This window comes from Vipera berus (assembly GCF_964194415.1).
Source record: "Vipera berus genome assembly, chromosome: 1".
Classification (NCBI taxonomy): domain Eukaryota; kingdom Metazoa; phylum Chordata; class Lepidosauria; order Squamata; family Viperidae; genus Vipera; species Vipera berus.
Window position 1 is genome coordinate 135,379,858 of NC_138202.1, and position 23,469 is coordinate 135,403,326.

At 35.4% G+C, this 23,469-nt stretch overlaps 1 protein-coding gene across 3 annotated transcripts in view; it reads right to left on the reverse strand.

Moving 5' to 3' along the window:
* Window positions 1–19,075: 19,075 nt before the first annotated feature.
* DPP10 (dipeptidyl peptidase like 10) overlaps window positions 19,076–23,469 on the reverse strand; it is a 420,223-nt gene continuing 415,829 nt past the window's right edge. For all 3 annotated transcript variants that reach the window (XM_081326185.1, XM_081326184.1, XM_081326186.1), the window contains 2 exons: window positions 21,646–21,719; window positions 19,076–20,273 (listed from right to left, as the gene is read on the reverse strand). In XM_081326185.1, the coding sequence (XP_081182311.1) occupies window positions 20,136–20,273; window positions 21,646–21,719 (212 nt within the window). In that variant the 3' untranslated portion in view covers window positions 19,076–20,135. The remainder of the gene's footprint in view (window positions 20,274–21,645; window positions 21,720–23,469) is intronic.

The following is a 23,469-nucleotide window of genomic DNA, read 5'->3' on the forward strand; positions in this document are numbered from 1 at the left end:
ACTTGAAATTGTTCATTCCATTTTCTCTGTAAGACACTATTTGATGCATTAATTTTCAAAATCATATTACACATTGCATCATGCAATCTATGAATCATTCACTGCATATCATTGAATTTCTCAGCCAACAACAACATGCACACAAACACACATTCATATCCCCAACCTATATACCTGTCCTTTGATCACAAATATTCCTTATACATTTATCCATATGTGCATTTTCTAATTCATTTATTTAAATGTATAACACTCACTGACTCCTTTGCAACTCTGAATTCTTACACTATGCTTTGTGTTGAACCAGTTTTCAAATATTCCCTCTAGCAACATACATGCTTTATTTCCAACTTATGTAATTCTCCTGCATTCTGCAATCAACCAAATCTATGCAAGCATTTTCATCTTTTTTCTGTAAATGCACAAAAAAAATATTTATCCCATTTTTTTCAATATTCTCAAATATGCATTTTTCCTTATCCACAGGGCCCTTAACTTCATTTTTTTATATATCCCATATGCTTCCATGGTAGCTTATAGTACATTTCCCCCCCCCACACACACACATTTATTCCAAGGAACTTCCAGATCTCCTTTAATTTGATCCTCTTTTTTTTATTTAAAAAGTTTTACAATACATTTTAATTTTAACAATCCCCTCCTCCCCCACCCCTATCTAACCCTCCCTATCCCTCTCCCCCATTCCCCCCTCCCCCCCCGACTTCCCAGAGCTAAATACAGGTTATAAAAACGAAAAACAAAGATAAGCATCCATATGCTATCAACAATAAACTATTAATTCTATCACCCTCTAGCTCATATAAAATGAATACAAACAATATTAATATTACAGATAATCTCTAATTTCTAAACAAATTCTCAATTACGCGCCAAGAGCGCCTATCTCTATTAACCTTATTAATCTCCAACCAAACTAAACTATAATCAAAAATAGTTCTTGCATATGTCACGCCAAATGTCTCGCAGTTCCAGATCATCCTTGAATACAAATAAAAAAAAATTTAGGCAATCTAGCATGACTCAGGACACGCTAAAAAAAACAACCAGCTTTATCCATCTGTACGTCTAGGACACCATTCCAATCTCCAATGAAAATAAAATAAAAAATTTAAAAAATTTATAATCCAATTAGATAACCTTTATGTGTAGTAAGTTAAGAAAGGTCAGCTTATTGTTGATTAGGAGCTTGTGTACCCCATCTTAAATTCAATAAATCCTTTTGGTCCATAACCCTAATATGCGTTTCTTGCAAACAAATAACATCAGTCTTAAATTGTTTTAAATATTGAAAAAACTTTCTTTCTCCTCTATGATAAATTTAATCCATTGACATTCTAAATTAGAAATTTAGTCACCAATCTTGACGCCCCAAAGCTTTTGGATCATGTCTGAAATGGCCCCTGTAACTTCTTTGGACCGCGCCCCTCCCACAGCTTCACTGTAAGTACGCTTTGGAGATTCCATAACTTTCTGCTGGTCTTGCTCTTGCTCTTGTCTCGCTTGTCTTAGGGCGGCACGCGTCATCCTCTGCTCTCCAGCAGCAGCCGATGAGACTGTAGCTTGATCCCCTCCAGCACCATTCTCCTCTGTCTGTCTACCTGCAACATCTTGAGGCTTTCCCTCACCATATCCCTTTGCAGCTTCCAGAAGTGATAGGGGGGTTGCTTTTAGCACATTGCTGTAAAAATCATGTGCCTGGGCCACAGTAACCAGACGATGTCTTTTACCTTCGTGCATCAACACCAGTCCGACTGGAATCTCCCATCTAAACTTGATATCACATTTCTTAACTTCCTGTACAAGAAATGCAAAATCTTTCCTTCTCCTTAAAATATTTGGAGGAATCTCTTTTAAAACCAGGACTTCTTGCTCAGCAACTACCAATTTAGTATCATAAGCAGCTTGAATGACTTCATCTCTAATTACTCTCTTTGTAAAATAGACCACCACATCTCTGGGTAACTTCCTCTGTCTTGCAATCCATGAATTTACACGAAAAATTTTATCCATGCTTCCCTCAATTTCAGATGCTGGCTGGCCCAATACCGCTTCCAAAGCCTCAGAGATCAGCTGCTTTAAATCTTCTTTAGGATTCTCTTTTAAGCCCCTGATTCTAATAGCATACTGCATCTGATGGTACTGAACAAGGCTCAATTCTCCGTCCATTTTGTCCCTTATATTTTCATTCTCTAATACCTTTACTTCTAATATAGAGTTCTTTTGACTGAGATCCTCCACTTTTTCATCCAGCTGTTGCACACATTCAGCTACACTTTCAATTGTAGACAATATGTCTACCCTCATTGCTCTAAACTTCTCTTCCATCTTCTTCTCGAATTTCTCCTCCAGCTTTTTCAACTTTTCATCCATCATATCAGACATTAATTGTGAATGCTTTTCAAAGGCATCTTGTAAATCCTTAAGCGTCAATGCCGGAGGAGGTGCAAGAGGAAGCAAAGCTTGCAACGAGGTCTGTTGCACCGGGGAAGACCCCGCATTCCGAAGAGCTTTAGAAGTTTTGGCTGCCATCTTTCCCCACTTTCACTTGTTGCGCACTTTCACTTTAAAGCTATAAAATCCATTGAGCTAGAGAATAAAGATAAGAGTCCACATCACCTTGACCTCCTGTACCGCTCTGCCTGCATCTTGATACTCAAGGGTAATTCCTTCTGGCAGGGGTGGTTGCTAATGCCTGGCTCTGCTCCAAAAATCACGGAGCAGAGACGCTGCGCAGCTCGGAGCAACCCAGGCTTTGGGGGGGCTCAATCCTTCAGCCGCCCAAACTCTCAGCTCAGGCGGCCCCGGAGAGCTCAACCCCTACCTGGGGCCTCACCCCCTCCTCTTCTCCCGAGGAGGGGGCTTCAAATCCATCTAAACAGCTGATCGGCGCTGTTTACGATGAAAAAAACACAGCTGCGGAGCGGACAGCCCGGAGGCGGCTGTCTTCGGCGTCGCGTCGCCACTGGAAGTCCTCCTAATTTGATCCTCTTTTGATTCATTCTGCAGAGATTAAACTACCTTCTAATCCTTTTTCATTCAGAACTCATATTATCACTTCCTGCAATCATTCTGCTTTTACTTTAATTTCCTTTCCTTTTTTGTTTGTTCTTAATCCATTTTTCCAAAGCAATCAAATCAATTAATTATTCCTTTATATTCATTTTTATTGTTATACAAAAATTAAAATGCTTAAAATATTGTTAGGATCTTCATATCCCTGCATGAGAACTTGGTCATTTGTTCATGCCCTTTGTTTATTTTTGTGCTTTAATATTGCATCACTGGAAATGGGACCTGACCCCAGGATTATATTCCAGAGAATCTAATTCCAGAATCAGAGCACAGAATTCCAGAGTACATCCATTTAATATAAAGATGTTCACTGTTGAACTCTGGATACAGCTGAAAGATATGGCAATAATTCCCAAAAGAGCAGGACAGATACACCATCCAATTTAAGCACTAGATTTAGAGTTTAGTTGAACAGAAAAAGTCTGGGGGAAAAAATAAAGCATTTTTAATGCTTTGGAAGAATTAAAAATATGCAAATCTCAACTGACTTTCCTTGATTTTTCTTGCTTTTTGCGAGCTATCCTTGCTTTTAATACTCCCCCAAAGAATGTGAAAATAATGGGATAGGCAGTATCCTTGGCTAAGCTCCTTACAGTTCCACAGAGACTCCTAACACACCCTCTATGTCAATCACTACCACTGATTTCCCTATCAACTCGTCTACATTCTATTTTTATTATTATTATTATTTTTCAATTCCTCGATCTCTCTGTTCTTGGGAAATCAAAAGCTTCAGGAGAGATGCTTGGACCTTGATTGCTTATCAAGTCTAAAGGTAAAACTCAGAGAAGAAACAACTCAAGGCAAGGTTAAAAAAAAGATGAACGAGGAGAAAGAAATTACTGGTGAATGCAACTATATAATACAATATTGTTTATTTATCCATCCATCTATCCATCCATTTATCATTTCATATGGCTGCCCAAATTTCAAGGACAATAAATCAGAACTATAGTGAAAGGAAACAAATAACCAGTGGTTGGCTGATATATCCATGAGGCGTGAAAGCGAACTTCAATATAATTCTTGCAGGTTTACTCTGATGAAAGTTTCCATTGTACATGGAGGAGTTTACTGTCTAAGCCATGGATGTCAAACTTGCCGCATCACGTGACGTGTCGCGACGTATCGCAACTTTTTTTGCATTGCCGGAGCTGGGTTGTATGATGCAACCGGTCTGCGGGCCGGCAGTTTGACACCCCTGGTCTAAGCCAATATTAATTAGTATTAGAAGTCATGACCCTCATAACTTCCTGTGACATAAAAATTGACTGATATCCCTAATTAGCCTGAATCTCTATTGATTCAAGAATATACCAATTACCCCCAGTTCTAATTAGTTGTACTTCATATAATAATTTCTATGGGTTACCTTCTTCCCCTGAAAATCTTAAAAATTCTAAATATTTTAGGCTTTTTCATGCTGTTTTAATGCCTCGATCATTGTGTAGCACTTCTCTGCTGCTTCCAAATTGTTGCTGCTGCTGGCAAGATCAGAAATCTTGACACTTTTGAATATCTTCAGGAAAGATCACTGAGATAGAATTTTGTGTGTGTGTGTGTGTGTACACACACATTAAAAAAAAGCCTTGACAAATACTTAACACATATCTCCCTTGCTTCCTGCTAATAAAGAGAGAAAGAAGCTGTGGCTCAGGGAGTTAAAACAACTGCCTAATATATAATCAGCCCAGGTTCGTATCTCAGATAAAGGTATGACTGACTGATGAGAACAAAATAAGTTCGAAATGGCCATCTCAGCCTCCCTAATTCTTTATTAGCAATTTGAATAATTTACATATATATATATATATATATTTGCAATGTATGGCAGTGAAAGTTGGACCATAAGAAAGGCTGAGCGCCAAAGAATTGAGGCCTTTGAACTGTGGTGCTGGAGAAGACTCCTGCGAGTCCCTTGGACTGCAAGGCGATCAAACCGGTCAGTCCTAGAGGAGATCAACCCTGACTGCTCTTTAGAAGGCCAGATCCTGAAGCTAAAACTCAAGTACTTTGGCCACCTAATGAGAAGGAAGGACTCACTGGAGAAGAGCCTAATGCTGGGAAAGATCGAGGGCAATAGAAGAAGGGGACGACAGAGAATGAGGTGGCTGGATGGAGTCACTGAAGCAGTAGGCGTATATATATATATATATATATATATATATATATATATATATATATATATATATATATATATATATATATATATATATATATATATATATATATATATATATATATATATATATATATATATATATATATATATATATATATACATATACATATACATACATATACATATACATACACATACACATACACATACACATACACATACACATACACACACACACACACACACACATATATATATATATATATATATATATATATATATATACATACATATACATATACATATACATATACATATACATATACATATACATATACATATACATATACATATACATATACATATACATATACATATACATATACATATACATATACATATATAAACTAAACTAATTGACCTACTATTTTTTGGTGCTCCCCTTGGATTTCTGTTTTTTTTTTTTTTTAAAGGAGCCTCGGTTGACTGCTTTCCAAACTACAGGTAATCAGGTCAGCTGAAATGGCAAAACATTTGCATGGTTGTTGCCAGGTGTGCAGAGTTTTTATATCTGTGTCATCTTAAAAAAGGCCACAAATTCAGTGGGTTATTAATGTTTAATTCCCCAAGGAGCACTGAAACTTATACCTTGCAGCTTGGAGTTCATGCAAATTTTCTAGTGCTGTCTAGGAGTTTGGTCCCTCAGGAATCCAATATTTGAAGAAATTATCACATTTCTCATAAGGGTAAAAACTTATAAGGATAGGTTTAGGCCAGGGATAGGCAAACCTTGGCTCTTTTATGACTCGTGGACCTCAACTCCCAGAATTCCTGAGCCAGTTCACGAGTCATAAAAGAGCCAAGGTTGCCTACCCCTGGTTTAGGCAGCTCAGTCACATTATCTGAGCAAACCATGATTCCATCTGAAGGAAGTCTGGGCCTGAAAGAAGAATGTCTCTAATGATGAGACAGGGAAGAAAATCTGGTCAATTCCTTCAAATTGACAATATCCTACATTTGCAACGTAGCCAGAAATATACATGAAAGTACAAGGGCAAATGATTGTTGAATGTCTGAATAAATCACTACCATCTTGGTTAACCCATTTCATTTTAAAAACAACAATAGGGTGATTCTGGTTTTTTTTTGCCTATTTACATATAGTAAAGTAAATGTTAGTGCCTGAAAGAATATGATTAATTTATCACTAACTGCAATTGTAAGTGATTGTACATGTGCAATGTATTTTGTTCATACTTCAGATAGACATATTCACAGGAATATTCCTTGCTTTACATAGCTTCATTTTCAGTGTTTGGATCATAAATGCATGCATTTTAAGCTGCAGTATTTAACTGGCCCGTTTAAATGGTTAAAGAAATTTTTGATTTAATTAAAAAAGATGTATTAAATGGGCAATGGGGAGAAAGAGTATTTTCTATCTGAAATTTGTTTTCTGATGTATAAAACCAGCAAGCTTCAATGACTATGTGTAATAGAATTGCTACTGCTTCAAAGAACTGAAAACAACAGAAAGCTGAATTTTAAATTCCACTGGTTTTACCAGTTGAGGCTTTTGCCAAAGGCATTTTAATTCTTCCATAGTTTTTCTTCCTCAATTAAGTAAAAAAAAAAGTAGTTTGCAGTTAAGGTTAGCCTCCCTGCTTCAATCTCTGAATTCACATCACAATAAATGTATTTATTAATACAATGAATATAGAAACATCTATTCATGAGATCTGCCCTTAAGAATTAGGGACTAGGATTTTTAGACTGTTAATGCACTTCATGAAACTGCTTTAAACCATGTAGGGATATGGAAAGATGTTTTTATTTAGAAGGAACAACAAAAAATCCATCAAAATTATGCTAAACCAAACATTCTAATGTAAACTGTGAGAAACTAATTTGGAACAACAAAAGCAATCTGTTAATATCTTATAATGATAATCAAGCTTGGATAACCTTTTTATAGAAGATATATTTCCAGACTTCATTAAACACAGTAAGCTAGGGCAGTATTGTTATGATTTCTGCTTCATATTAGATATAAATTATTTTGGAGAAGTGAATTTGGAGGCAACGTAGTTTTAGCTTTGCTGATTTATTAGAATGCATCCCTGCAAATAAGGTACTGTATGTGTGTTTGAATGGAATGTTAAGGTAATCGCTGTAGCAAAAGTATCTATCTTTTTTCCTTAGTGGGAAGAGGGAAATGAATGAAAAGCTATCCAGCCATTGGTTAAGTAGTAATTTAGTTTATTGTGCTGGCATTACTTGGTAAATCAGTAACACATCGTTACAACAAAATTATGTTGAGAAATTCTACCATTTCTCTTCATGTCAACATGTGTAATGAGAATGAAAATATAACACCAGAAGGTAATGGAGTGTTCTCGGTCATATAAATCTGAGTGCAAACGATGAAAGACTGAAATGAAAAAAAATATTAAATAGAAAAAGTCATATGGAATTGGTATAAACTCACCATTATAAAATCGGAAATTATTTCTGGAAGCTACAGAATCCATCTGCTACTTTGCAGTACCATAACTTCTACCTTCATAATTGCTTCTGTCACTGCCTATCTGAATGTTACAATGGCATTAATTTTGAACAGCAACAAAAAGAAGGCTAAAGCTTAGAGAATACTGTGATACACAGCTAGATGTAAACTAATCTCTAAATTTCTACTTCTTTTCTCTCTATATAATATCGTTTTTCTTCCCTGGATACCAACATAACATAAACAGCATTCTACAATAATCGACACTTTTTTTTTAAAAAAAAAAAATCAGTTACTCTTGTATGATTTTAGGAGAGATGAGCCAATGAATAGATCCCAATTTCTTCTATGAATGACTTGTTTATATTCATTCAGAGACTAGCTAATTGCTTCTCCTTCAGTGTGGATATAGATCATCTTTAAGCTATTAATTTGGCTATTAGCTACTTTGCTATTAAGTTAGCTATTTAGAAGAAGATGTGTTTGATGATGAAAATTGTCCCCTTTGATATCTTCTTCCACACAATATTCTTACATACAAATATTTTGCATTTTTTAGCCAAAACACTAGACACAAAGACCGTTTTTTGTCTCATGCCATCACACTGCTAAACACCTAATTCCCATAGCACTGTCTTATGCCTAAGGATATTTACCCATGTAATAGGACTGTATTACTATTATCTGTCTCATCCTTCCTATTAGCTTCTCCTATTGGTAAGTTGTTTGGATCTTATCATCTTTGATTGTATCTTAGGATTTATGATTTAGCACTTTGTTGTTTGTATGTACACTGAAAGCTTAGGCACCGGAGACAAATTCCTAGTGTGCGTCCAATCACATGTGGCCAATAAAGAATTGCAACCTAGAATTAAGGAGAAATTTCCTGACAGTTAGAACAATTAATCAGTGGAACAACTTGCCTCCAGACGTAGTGGATGCCCCAACACTGGAAGTTTTTAAGAAGAGATTGGACAACCTTTTGTCTGAAATGGTATAGGGTTTTCTGCCTGAGCAGGGGGCTGGACTAGAAGATCTCCAAGGTCCCTTCCTACCCTGTTATTCTGTTATTTTGTTATTCTGAATATTCTATGTTCCATTTTTGTTTCCAATACACTGCAGGATTCATATTTGTGATTTCTACCTTGGTGTTCTTCAAGATGAAATGCCAGTTGATAATGAATCAAGGTTAGACAAACAGTTTTAAAACAATAGCAAAAGCACATATACCACCCCATAGTACTTTACGGCATTCTCTGGGTGGTTTTCAATGTCAGCATATTACTCCCAATGATATGGATTAGCAATGACCAATTGTGATGAGGTGCTGTACAATAGCGAATGGAAATGAACAAAATTGATCAGATAGTCTCAACTGCTCAATCTAATGAATATGAACTCTACAAAAGTCTTGCTTTAGTAGTACATGAGCTACCAAGTCCGCCTCAAGGTGTTGGCAGTGCTGAAGTTCTAAATGGCTTAAGACCAATGTACTTAAAATATTGGCTCTGCATTACCACATGACCTCTGCACTAGGAGTAAATGTGGAGACCCTGCTCATGATCCCATTAAGAGGCTTAACTTAGTGCAGAACCAAGAATCGGACCATTTTCCTCTCGTCTCCCAAGAGAAGTGGAATTAATCCTTTTTAAAAACAGCCACTGAAGACCTATCGAACTATAGTGAATAGACATTTGCCAGGTGGCAGTTGTTATAGGATCCAGACTGTCTTTCAAAACATGAATTGTATTTTAAATCTTAACCTTTTATTGCCTTATTTTAAAGTGGGAAGTTCACTGTTTTTCCTTATTGGAAGAGGGAAGAAAGAACAAAAACAATAAATGATGGCAATCACCATGATGGTGATATACTAAACTCAGAAATAGGGGAAGAACATATCGGGGATAAAATGATAGAATTTCAAAATAAAGGATGTTTAAGGTTTAAAATCGAACCTTTCTGCATAAGGTTTCTTTGCCTATGTTATAGTTAAGCTACTCATTATTTCACTTTAACTACAGTATTCAAGACATTGTTTTTTCATGAGTATTTCCAAAAGGTTTTACACTTATAGGACTGTGTAAAAACATCAAAATATTTCAAAATACACTGAAACACATACAAAGGATCTTTTTTTTAAAAAAAAGTGTTAAAGCCATTGCCTCCTTTTCGAGGCTTCAGAAGCTGTCTCTTCATGCATTTTCACAAACCTGAAAGCAACTCATCAAACAGCCACTGCATGAGCTGAAAAAAGAAACAGCTGCTTCAACGATCCAAAAAGATTTACACATGCTCCCACAAGTTCCAACTAATCTCCTCAAAAGATTTGCACAGTTCTGGTATTTAGTTCCATTAGGAATTTTTTTTATTATTTCACACCCCTTACAGGGCATTGCGGTAGCCTAAGCCTTTTAAAATGATTTCTTTTGCAAATGTCACTTTATTCACCAAAAGACGTTGAAGATAATTAAATGTCACAACCCCTGCCCTGAAACATGGAAAAGATAACATTTCAGACCCTCAGTAAATTAGACTTTTTTTTGCTTCTCCCAAGTGTTATTTAAAATCATTTGCAAGTCTTTAAGCAGAACCAGAAAGTGTAATCCAGTGGGGTGAAGATTCTTGTATGCAGCTCAATTTAATGCAGAACTGGTTGCTTTTTGTTCCCAGTCAATGGTGCTGCCGAAAGAATGTTCTGTACTTTGTGCAACATTGTGTAATCCCGTTCCCTACTTCTAATTACAAGTCTGATCCCACATAGAGTGTGCTGAAATGGAAGTGTAGCTGCTAGGTGGCAAAAGCCCATTCTTGATGTCATGGTATGCTGCCATACAGTGAATCACACTTGGTACCTCTAGTCTGATACTTCCAAGAGTGGCTGACAACAGCTGTCCAGCATGTCAGGTAGAAACTTTTCAAGTTCTGCAGGAATATGCCTTAAATATGCTTTCCAAATATACTGGCACTGAACTACAACTCCATATGCATTGAGCTTGAGCTACGACCCTTCCTTGTCATCACCCACATAGGGAGAAACAAAACACAGTCTAACAATCATGAATCCTTTGTCTTGTGCTATTGGAATTGTACCATTATTACTATATATACTTTCATGAAGACCTTCAGGGATGGTTTTTACAAGAATGGTGAATTCTGTTTTGTTTCTTAACTTTACTCTTTCTCCCCATATTTCACCAGTTATCTGAGCCAACTCTAGGGAGTGGTCTTGGACAGCCACTTAACAAACCACGTTAATTTGGATACCTGATCTAATCAGGTAGCCTTCCAAAGCCAGTTTGTCTCCTTCACCTCCCCTGTTAATGAAATGTAGTCCTTCTCCGTTGATGGCAGCTTTGTAATTGCCTACGGCACTTTGTTGGGATATTTTTCAAGTGTAATTGCCTTGTCATTTACAATTAGGGATGTTAATACAGCCACTAAATGTCACAAAATAGCTTGCAACTTTTAGTCCCTGCTTGGGAAATGGGAGTGTCCAACAGCATGTTTTATTTTTAAATGTTCTGATGTATTTTAGAACTATGTTCAGTGACAGGTTAAATCAATTTTATGCTACAATAAAGCGTATATTGGCTAATTTCTCTCTTGAACTAATTGAGTTGCAGGTACATTTGGTGGTCATGCATGATGATGTGCAGATAAACTTTATTCTGTTATGGTGGCAGCAGGTTAATTGGGACAAAGATGAATCACAACTAACAACACAATGTCTTTGTAACAGAGATGAAATACAAGATATAGCTTCCTCCCTCCCTCCCTCCCTCCCTTCCTTCCTCCCTTCAATTATACTCCATTAAAGTAAATTACAAGGACTAATACGAAAACTAGAAGACCTCCAAGGTCTTATTATTCTGTTAAATTAATGGCTGGAAGATTTAAGAATGAATGAATGTGATTACACTAAAAATAAAATAAAAAGGTGTGCTAAACTTATAAACATCTAAACATTTCAGGTAACTTTAAAAAATGTCAACAAACACAATGGATTTTTAAAACATTTCAATTATGTGATATTTATAGTGTACTATACTGTATATAAACTGCATAACTAGTTTGCCTTTTTCTTGAATAGCCAAGCTATTCAATTCATCTGATGAAGGGAGTTGTAGGTAAAAAAAGCCTTTCAATAAAATGTATCAGCCAGAACATTTCCTTCTCAAAGGAAAAATAAAGCTGCAAAGGATGGAATCAAAGAGGGCAAGGAACATTTGGAAATAAAGAAAGCAGAGAAATTACATTTGGCTGATTTTTTTAATGGAAATAAAAGAAGAAGACTATACAGGAAGCTTCCAGCAATATACTTAAGAAACTTAAAGATAAAAGTGACAAAATTATTTGGGATAAAATTGAACTTATAGCTAACTTTTCTGGAAGTACTGTTTTAGATAATTTTATACTGATATAATAATAAGTGTTCTATAAATAAACTTTGATAAAGTTGTCATCAAGAAAAAATAGATGACAAGTTATAATTGCTCAGAAAATGTTGCAAAGTACCAAGGTATACTTGATGTAACTACAAAAATATTCAAATATTGGCGAGGTTTAAGAGGTGGATGTAACATTTCTTTAATGAAGTGAAACTTCTTTATTATGAGATTTGACCAGAAAACCATTGTTTCATGTTTTTATGAAGATTTCCTCTGGGGCTAATTACTGGAAGAATGCCACAACTACTTCACCTTCATGCACCTATGATTATTCTTGCCCCTTGCAGAATAGAATGAATAAATGTACTAACTACTGAGGGATAAGTTGGTTATGTATGCTTGAAATATTGGGTGAATCTGATTAAAAGGGTATGAGATATGACAATGATAAATATACTTGGCATCTTAAACTTACCAAAGCACTTGCTAGCAAAGTAGAAATTTTAAAGAATGTTAAATAGCATAATGTAATAGGGGATAATGTATACACTTCAAATTGCAGATTATAGGAACAAAATCATATCGTTGCCATTATCTTGAAACTGAATAATTTGCTTTTATAGTTTGTAGATGGGTCAGATTTTTTATAATATGTCAGGCAGCGCAACAGTTTTGCAAGTAGAAAAATCCCAGATACAGAAATCCGTATTGCTTTGTCCATTGGAATGTAATAATGGCTTTCATGGCTATAAGAAATGCAAATACATTGCATAAACAAAACAAAAGGTGCATCATACACATACATAAAGAAAATAGTATGCTGTGCAGCCCTGAACTTGTCATTTCCATTCCTGAAAAAAATAGGCAGTTCCAGGCAGCTTGTATTTTATGAAATCTAGAGTTCAGTTGCCTACAACATTCAGTAGGTGTGAAGGACAATAAAAAAGGAAGAAAATGAAGAATATTTGCATGCTATAAATACGCCAACAAATCAAATGGGCATTCTTTTACCCCCAAAGACTATTGTTTTAATCCTTTTTTCTTCCCTTGAGGATCTAGTGGCAGATAGCGGTGAAAGCAGCAGAAGTGTTTTGGGAGAAAGTAAAAGAATCTCATTCTTTGAGCTGGCGGAGGAATTGTGGAAGTTGAAGTCTATGCATCTTAAAGTTGCCGAGATTTGAAGCCCCTCTAGAGTAGTGCTATTCCAACAACTGTTGAGGAAACTCACTCTCTAGTGAGTGACTGGGTCTTGGGTTGTATAATAGACTTGTATACCATATCCTTTTTCTGTTTCTGCTACAAGTTTAAAATAGGACTGAAACATTCATTGAATTACAGTTTTCAACTATTACATTTTCAGAAGTTGAAGTAGTATAAATAATGATTGCCGAAGAAATCCCACCGATGCTTCTTTCAGTCTGTTGCAAAGTACTAATATTCAGGAACTATGCATCTTTTATTGTTTGCCAAACATCCCCTGGGACTGAAAGAGAGGGATGTGCAAAAATAACTTTTCTTTGTCAGGTATTAGTTCATTTCTTTCTTTTTTTGGTTCTGTGACTGATCATAGAATATGGACACAATCTGAAGATATGACTTGTCATTAGGTTTAACAATATCTAAGAATTGTTTTGAATAAGTTCCTTGCAAGCCAAAATAATAAAATGTAAAAATGTACAACAGGAAAAACGCATGCATAAAAATGTATAAACCAAGTGGCCCTTTCATTTCCAACACTATTTTGTCACAAACCCTTCTGAGGTATTTCAAAGAATACTTACCTTTTAATGTTTTCTCCTTTTATAAGTATAAATGGTCTGCCTTTCTTGTTTTCTATCCCTATGCAGAACTCTATGATGAACTGGGTATCATTTGAAATTATTATTCCAAGTATAATGTGCTATACACAGAATCTCTTTCTTCCTATTATGCAAAGAAATCTTTTTTCTCTAATCAAAGTAGTAACTGTAACTGTTCAGCATGTATTTGCCCACCTGCAGCTCTGACTAACATGTATTTTTAAATTCAAAACATAGCTGAAGAAAAGGAGAAACTCTGATGAAGCTGTAGCAAGTGCAGAATGGAACAATATGTTTCTTCATCACTACTGGGTTATCTATTCATTAGCAAAAGGGACGCGGTGGCTCAGTGGGTTAGGACGCTGAGCTTGTCGATCAGAAGGCTGGCAGTTTGGTGGGTCGAATCCCGAGTGCCGCGTAATAGAGTGAGCGCCTGTTACTCGTCCCAGCTTCTGCCAACCTAGCAGTTCGAAAGCACGTAAAAATGCAAGTAGAAAAATAGGGACCACTACAGTGGGAAGGTAACAGCGTTCTGTGCGCCTCTGGCGTCTAGTCATGCCGGCCACATGACCACAGAAACGTCCTCGGACAAGCGCTGGCTCTTCGGCTTTGAAACGGAGATGAGCACTGGCCCCTAGAGTTGGAAACGACTAGCACGCATGTGCGGGGGAACCTTTACCTTTATTCATTAGCATTTCTATATATACTGCTCAAAAAAATAAAGGGAACACTTAAAGAATACAATGTACTGTATTTAATAGTAGGATGTCTTATCTTGTGTTCCCTTTATTTTTTTTGTGCAGTATATTTTTGCTGCCCTTTGTACCAATATAAGGACAGTTCTACTGTTTTGACAGGAGTGAGCTTACTTCACGGTCCTGATTAATTATAAACAATGTGACCTAATGAAATTATATTTGAAATTTATAATTTGAAATATTTATAATTGAAATGAAAATGTCAATGTACAACTACAACTGCATCTCCTCTATTTTATAAGGAGAATCTAATACAAGCTTTAGAATAGGTTTAATTAGTACAACTGAAATTTATTATATTATTTACTGAACTACCTGGTCCTACATCTTACTGTCCCATGTTTTGTACCAAATTATAGTTGAAATCAGCAAAACAGCTGTATGTAGTATTCTGAGAGTGAGATGGGTGGTTCCTAAATTTGACAAAAAAAAAAAGAACAAACAAAATATCTTGGCTCCTTGTGGCTTAGTCATGAAAGCAATGACATGTGACAGAGCCTTGGTGGAGCAGTGGGCTAATGCCTCCTTAAGTAACACCAGCTGCCTGCAATTAGTGCAGGTTCGCATCCCACTAGGCTCAAGGTTGACTCAGCCTTCCATCCTTCCGAGGTAGGTAAAATGAGGACCCAGATTGTTGGGGGCAATAAGCTGACTTTGTAATAATGCTGCTTAGGGTGTGTGTGAAAGCCCTAATAAGCAGGCATATACATAGAATGAAGGCTACTGCTAAGCTTGTAAGCCGCCCTGAGTCTTCGGAGAAGGGCGGGATATAAATGGAATTAAAATTAAAAAAAAATGTTGAAATAAAACATCTCAATATTTTTCAAAGTATGCCTTATCCATTTTCCCCCAGAACCTATTTGCAAGTGAATGTATTTGCCTGAGCATGTGACCCAGATCACATCCCCAATACGACACAGACACTGAGCTGTTTGTATTCAAATCACATAGTATGTGGAAATTCACCTCATGCAACCAGACATTTAAATTGAATTGATTTAATCTGACCCAGTAGCAATACAAACTGGTGATGTAGGGAGAAAGTTTGTTCATTATCTGCCTGGATGGTGCCACCTTATGCCCCCTCTTAAGCAACAGGGTCAGGAGCTGCTGAGAAAATCCTGACAGCTATTTTTGGGATTTGGATAAAAGACTTTATTAAAGACTCTGTTAAGTACCAGAATAGATAAAATGGGAACAGAATAAATCAACTGGAAGATTGTGGGAAATCATTGACTCTTCCTATGTTCATATTGGATCTTCACATTTATAAGTGATTTATTAAAATCAAATTTTTCGAATCTCATTCTTGGGCTAATCTATGTGACATTAGGTTCCTGAAGGAAGCCAAAAAAGCATCAACTGTGCTGGAAGAAGCTAGATAACAGAAATGCCAGGTTTTGTTTTTTTTTAAACCTAGTCATTTATCATGAGGTTCCTTAGATCTGCCACAATAATGAAAATTTCCACATGATGGTAATCAGATAAGGAGATAAAATGCTTTGTTATGTTTTTCTATGATTCTGCTGAGGAAATACAACATGGAAAAATGTTAAATAAAGCAAGAAATATTGTTTGAGGGAAGAATCTTCAATAATTCATTGGTTTTCCTAACACAGTTGTTCTGAAATTATTAAACGGGATTCAGAAACCATTGAGATTTTGATGGGACCCCAAAAATATATCATGACTTTAAGCTCTGGTAGAAAGAAAAGAACCTTTTTTCCCTCCTTTTTCAACTCTTTTGTTATTATTTGTATCCAGGCTATATTTTTATTTCGAGGGCTTAATTATAATTTTTATTCACTTTTCTGAGAATCTATTCATAAACAGAGCAAACAAGGTTTTAACAGCTACTTGGGCCTGTTAATTCAAGGACATCCTTCAACAATAGCGTACTCTGCTCAGACTGAATTTAGACAATGTCAGTTTTTTTGGTAATAATGGATTTTTAATTGATGTTCTTAAGTTTCTTCAAAATATATAAGAATCAGCAACTGTAGATGATTTTGAATACAGAGAAAACCTTGACAATTTTTGAAGTGGGTTTTGATTTCTTTTTGGTTTCTGCAAAGCTCTATTGATTGATAGAATGCATTCAGCTCCTAAGTGACATTAATTATTTTTCTTTAAATTTATATTAAGATGCACGTAAGGATATCCTCTACCTTCTTTTCCCTTTAATTTGGCTTTAGAGTCCCTTGTCCACATAAGAAAATTCTAAAAATATCACTGTAATTACAGATGATGATGGGGCAAACATAAAAGACACTGATGATGTTACATAGTGGGGTAATGAAACTTCTGCAGCCAAACTCAGAGCGCACCAAGGACTTCAGAAATAAAAAAATTATATAGGCTGGTAATAGGTTTCATGCATAAATTACCAAATATATTTTCTTTTAGTATGTGAGACTGAAATCCAGTCGTTTTTTTTTAATAAACTGGAGTAAATTGGACTTGATGCCACTTAAACACAGTAATAATTTGGAAAAGTACAAGAATTAAATTATATTCTCAATATATTACCTTGAAAATGAATTTTGAGGAACCCTTCTCAACTGATAAATTTAACTTTTCTCTCTTTTGATGGAAGCAAAAGTCTAAATGTAGACTTTAGATTTCATCTTAGTTAGTCTAATTTTAGTCTTAGTTATTTAAAATTTCCTAGAGTACTTGGGTAAGATACATGCAGTATGTATGTAGATTAATATGAATATAATCCTATGGTTGATTTAGAGCCTGTCAGATTTCCCCATAATTATTTCATAACATTATTTTTTTAAAAAAATATATAAAATACTGAATATATTTATTTGAAAAAAATATCCTGAAATCTTTTTGTTCAAAAAGTATGATTATCAGTTAAAGATTTAACTTTTATGCTTCCATATTTATCATGAGGCACTGCTAATTGTCTGAACTGAAGAACTTCGAAATTCAACTCTTCTTGGGGGTTCTTTTAGAGGTTTATAATTTGACCCCATTGAAGTCCTGGCACTTCCTGTTTGTGCAGAGACCAGTTTTCGTAGTTGCAATTAATGCTAGAAGAGATATATGGAAAGATTTAAATTTGACTCATATATCCATGAGAAGCTTATATGCTAAGAACTATAAATTAAAAATAGCGTAGAAAACTGTTTTAGGTAAGCTTGGCTTTTTGTGATGCCTGGGATCTATTGTTTGATAATCATTAAACAATTGTTTGATAATCATCTTCAGTACTTGTTATTGGGTTTATTTGAATCCAGACAGATTTCTGCTTTTAAAGCTTCACAACATTTGAAAAGCAGTTCTGAAGGAATTATCCGTACCTTTTGAGGCAGTCATTTTATTTTAGTTTAGTTCTGAGGTCATAAAATAATGACAATTGAAATGATGTGCTTGAATGGCCTATTCTGCTAATTCAGTGGAAGACTGAATTTAAATAAATTTTCTATTTCTTTAAAATGGGGTTTAAAGAAAAAAAAAACAAATTGGTGGGATTTTTGTAGTTCTGTTTAAAACAGTCTTAAGTTTCTTTTTAAAATTCCCACATTTTATTACTATGTATATAAATTTTTGTCATTGTGCTGCTTTTTTAATGATATGTATATTTAAACTTTTTATTAGTTTGTATAATAAAAGCCTGTTTTTCAATTGAATTGATGTTATTCTGAAATATGGTAATTGGTGGATTATTACATATTGGATTTTGAGACATAGTTTCATGGTGAGTTCCAGGAAAGATCGTGAGCAAACCTAAGTCTGTGCACCCTCATATTTGGTGGTATATAAATGCTATAAAATCATAAACTATATTTCACATACAGTATAATCTACAATAACAGCTTCTCTTTTGATTTATAAAGAAAATTGAATTTTTTACCTTAGCAAAAATATATGTATGCAATTTACTATTTCAGGCAAGTAATTTTCAAAATAAAAAAGAAAAGATGCATTAAGAATATTACTTTAAAAATGGAATGTATGGTTTAAATCATCCAAGTGTTGCAACACAGGGCAAAAATGGGTAAATATAATTTAAAAAAAAAACCTGAAAATTGCAAGAATGAGGCTTTTTAACTGAATCCAGTCCTGGAAAATATATTAAGCAATGGCACTTTAAACCATTAGAATTGCCCCACTCAAACAGTCTCGAAAATTAAATGAATGTAGCACTTGATCTCAGTTATATTTTGATGGCCAAAGTTCCCTGGTTTGTTTATTTCATGGCATCATTTTAAGGGTGTGATTCACCTTGATAAATACATGGATGCACCACAGGATTTTCAACTAAATGAAATAAAGTAAAAATAAAATAAAAATCATTTATCAGAAGCTTTCTTGAAACTACATGGAGACAAATAATTTCCAACATATTCAGCTGAGTTTAAATCATTCTTGTAACAGACTCAATGAACAGCTGTGAAGCACAAAAGAAAATCCTGACAGATAGCTCTTTGTAATATGCTACCACTGAAGTTCAAAATGAAATCCCAGCCAGTATGTAGAAAAGGGAAAGAAACAACTTTACAAAATAGCTCAGCAAAGTATTACTCTATGGCATTACATTGTTAATAAAATCTCTTTATCTGAAACTATAATTTAATATTCATGTATCTAATTTACAAGTGACAAAGAAATGTACTCTAAAATTAGAGTGTAACCAGCAAAATACTGTAAACAATACAAGAAAAAGCACAACCCAAACATTTCTTAGTAACTCAAAATATGCAACTTTTACCTGGTGAATTATTTTAGTTGTTGATGTCAATTGACACATAGGTGTAATTATAGCCTGAAAAAAATATCCAAGATAACATTGCTTTTTTGTTGTTGTTACTGTTGTGGAAGGAGTCTTGTGTATATACATAAAGTCCAAGCATATACTACTGCAGCTTTGCTTACTGATTTAGTTGGTACGAATGCTTGACATTTGGGGTGAAGCCCTCTCAATAAACAAGCATAAAATTAAAGTCTACTTATCTGATGTGTCTTTCAGTCAACTAAAAATGCATTTTTTCCAATATTTTGATGCTTAACAGTGGGAAAAATGCACTTAATCTAAAATTACAATTGAATGTTAGACTGCAGGTCCCTTCTTCAAATATTAGTGGCCTATGAAAGTGTGCATTATCCTGAAATCAAAAAGTTATGTGCATACTAAATAAAACAGAGCAACTACATACTGAACCAACAGTGAATCGTAACAAAATCAACATGCACTAACTCTACTCTTATGCAAAATTAGTATCTTTCAGAAAACTGCATCTGACCTTTGGCCTTCCACAAAGGTATAAGATTTGTTCCTTCATCACACATGGATTTGTGTATTCAAATCCCAGTTTTTTAGCCCATTGTCACAAAATGTGCTGCTCCGCTGCTATAACCTTTGGCTGCCGTCAGGCTCCCAAAGAATCTGTTTTTTTACAGTCAACTTTAAATATGGTTGTAGCGATCCTCATACAAGTCCTAGTCTTCCATTCCTTATTCATCGTCTTCTACTTCCTGTGGTAAAATGGGTGTTTCTCCCTTTAAACAAGCACTAAAAAAGTTGAGAATTGTGCTATAAAGGTGATATTTACTCTTCTCTGATGTAATGTAATGACCTTCGTCTGGATAGATCTAAAAATTAAAAATAAACAGATTTTAAAAACCGACTGAGAAGGTTTTTTTTTTAATGCATTTGTATCATCACAGAATGAATGCATCTGACAATAATGTGGATTCACTGAAAACATCTAAATTTCAAAAGTGAAATATATTTTATTTTATAGTTTAAACCAGGGGTGTAATTTTTCCAAGGGGCCATGTGAAAAATGGGACTATTATGGAGGGCGAACCAATGCACCTGATTTGATGTCCTCAAACTCCATCACCTCAACTCCTCAGCTGGCCCAGGTGAGGGAAGGAGTGCCCTGCAGATGCAGAAAAGTGCTTTCTCTCCTCGCCCTTCCACAGCCATTAGCCAAATGAAGGAGCACGGGGGGATGGTGCAGAACCGAACCCCACTCAGCTTCTTCTCCCATCTCCCCATGGCACACTTACTTACACTTGATTTCTAATTTCCAATTGACTTCACATGGACAGGACAGAGATAGCCAAAGGGTGGGATGTGGCCTGGGGGCTGTAAAATGCCCAGCTCTGATTTACACCATTGTTTTACAGCATGCACAAAACAGTTCTAGAATTTAAGATTTTTTAAATGTTTTTTGTTTAAAATGGCTTTTCTTTCTTAACTTTTCAAGTTTCAAGGGAAATAAATGGTTTCTTTCAAGCACTGGTGAAAATAACTGTAGTCCTTAGCCATAGCTTATGTTGTAATTCATGGGGAAATACCACTGTCTCTCTAAATGTTAAAGACAGTATACCAAATAATTAAAATTTTCAAACAGCAATGGGTGTTCAGCTCAAATACAATTTGGTTTCAGGAAAGTCTGATTTTTAACAAATCTGTGTACCATTCTACTGCTGGATCTGTGACAGATTTAGAGGTTTTGCAGGCAATAGGCAACTGCCGTATGTTGCTTTCAGTGTTTAGTTTAACATTTCTGCCTCTATGTACTACACCCATCATCACATAAGCAGAAGTCCATTAATACAACATTTCTCATTATATTCTGTTCACGTCTCAGATCTGTCTTAGAAAATATTTTGATGAAAAATATACAGTATTAATATTATGTGGGCAAATATTTCAAGTTTAAAAAGTATGGTATAAGGCTATTTCAATATTAATTGTGATACAAACTGTGGTAAAAACTAAATATTATACATTTTATAATTTATATTCTGCTCTTACTATTACTTACATTATTCATTTTTTTTCTTTCTCCTCTATTGGGTCTATTTTGAGTAAAATTCTCAAAGTTGTTTAAGTTATAGATAGGAATATATAGATACACAGCCAAGATGTATTGTAAATACATGCAACAAAGAGCATAAGAAATCTTCTAAATCTAAAAAGATGCATAAGCTATTCCTAAATATTACATACCTGCATAGTATAATTCACTCCAGCTTTTATTAGATGTTTAATTAATTCTGCTGAGTGCTGAAAATGGACTTTAGCTGTGGGACAATAACATCCAAGTATTAGTGAAAGGCATTATTAATATCAAACAGTTTCTGCAGATTAGCTCAATGTAAAGATTTTAGTGAAAATGCTTTTTCTGTTAAGTATAAGAAAATACTCTTTCCTAGAAATGTTAGATTTTTGATTTTATAAGAAAAGTACAGCAGAGTGATTGTAAGTACTGTACATGTCATAAATTCATTTCTCCTCATTTACATTGTGTATCTCTTTGGGGGTTTAGTTGATTGAAAATTTAGATAGTTAATGAATTTGTGAGGTTCTTTAGACAATCTGCAATGCAATCCTTTCCATATCTGTTGTGTACTAAAATCTTTCCATATCTGTTGTGTACACAAATCTTCTAGTACAGGCATGTACTAGTGCAAGGATTTTCAACCTTTTCACCCATTGTACCACTTTTAGGATATGTCAACATCCGAGTACCACCAGTTGCCTAGCAAGGTGTCAAAAACCTGGTGACCAAAAAAAAAAAAAGGAAAAAAGTGACTTACAACATTTCGCTTAGTGACTGTTCGAAGTTACAATGGCACTGAAAAAAGTGCCCCCCAAGCCACAGCCGAGCAACACACCTGTCTGCCCACCCGGCGGTGCTCTTCCTCCTGTCTGAGATTTTCATTTTTGTGAGCATTTCTGTTGAGGATTGGCAGTGGGGGTGGGGTGGGTGGGGTATTTGGTTTTTATTCCCCCCGTCTTCTGGGTGGTTGCAGCAGGTTTTGGTCACTTCACATGACCCTAGGACACTGTGACCGTCATAAATATGAATCAGTTGCCAAGCATCTGAATGCAGCATTCCAGCTGATCGGTGCTTCTTCTGGGCTCAGAAGTGCCAGGATTAGAGCTGAGCTCCAGCTGGAACTTGGTGCTGATCCTGGTGCTTCTATTGAGCCCTGACAGCCCTGAAGAAGCCCTGATCCTGGTGCTTTCACTGAGCCCTGACAATCCTGCAGCTCCAGCCGTCTCTCGCTCAGGCTTGTGCGGTGCTGCCACTGGTTCAGCTCATTCCCCTCCCCCGCTACCACTTTTCTAGGATGGTCGCGTACCACCTGCCAGGTGCCAATGTACCACAGGTGGTACCCGTACCACTGGTTGAAAAGCCCTGTACTAGTGTATATTTATATGGCACATCTATTCAAACTGCAGGTAAAATAGCTGTACTTCAACCACATTGCTATTCTGATATTGTGTGTATAAAAAATACTGAAGGATATTGTATAACAGAGGTATTATTTCTCAGATATTGGCAAGGTTCAGAAAATTTTGAGTGTGTAAGTGCTGACATATGCAATTACAATAAAGATAAGTTGGTTCTGAATTTTGAAGTGTAACCTAATTATTAAACTAATATTCCCTTTTGTTTTACTGTTATCAGATTTCTACCAACTTCTGAGATGTTCTTTTGGAAACACTATTAAACATTGTAAAATGTTCTTTGCAATCATACAGAGAGTGGTTGTCCAACCTTTTGAATTGCCTGGGCTGTGTTTGAGTGACTTGGGCCATGTATAAAAAATGCAATATACTATATCAATAACAAACTTCCTTTATTTTTTAATATTTTTATTATCATGTGGACCTGGACATTATTGATGGAAAGTGCCTATTTGTGTAAACCACAGCTTTGCTTAATATTTAACATGAATGTCAGTTAATATATTTAATAAAACTAAAATATTTCCCGTGTACTGAAAGCTCAAACATGGTTCTAGCTGAATGGTAAAGAAAGCA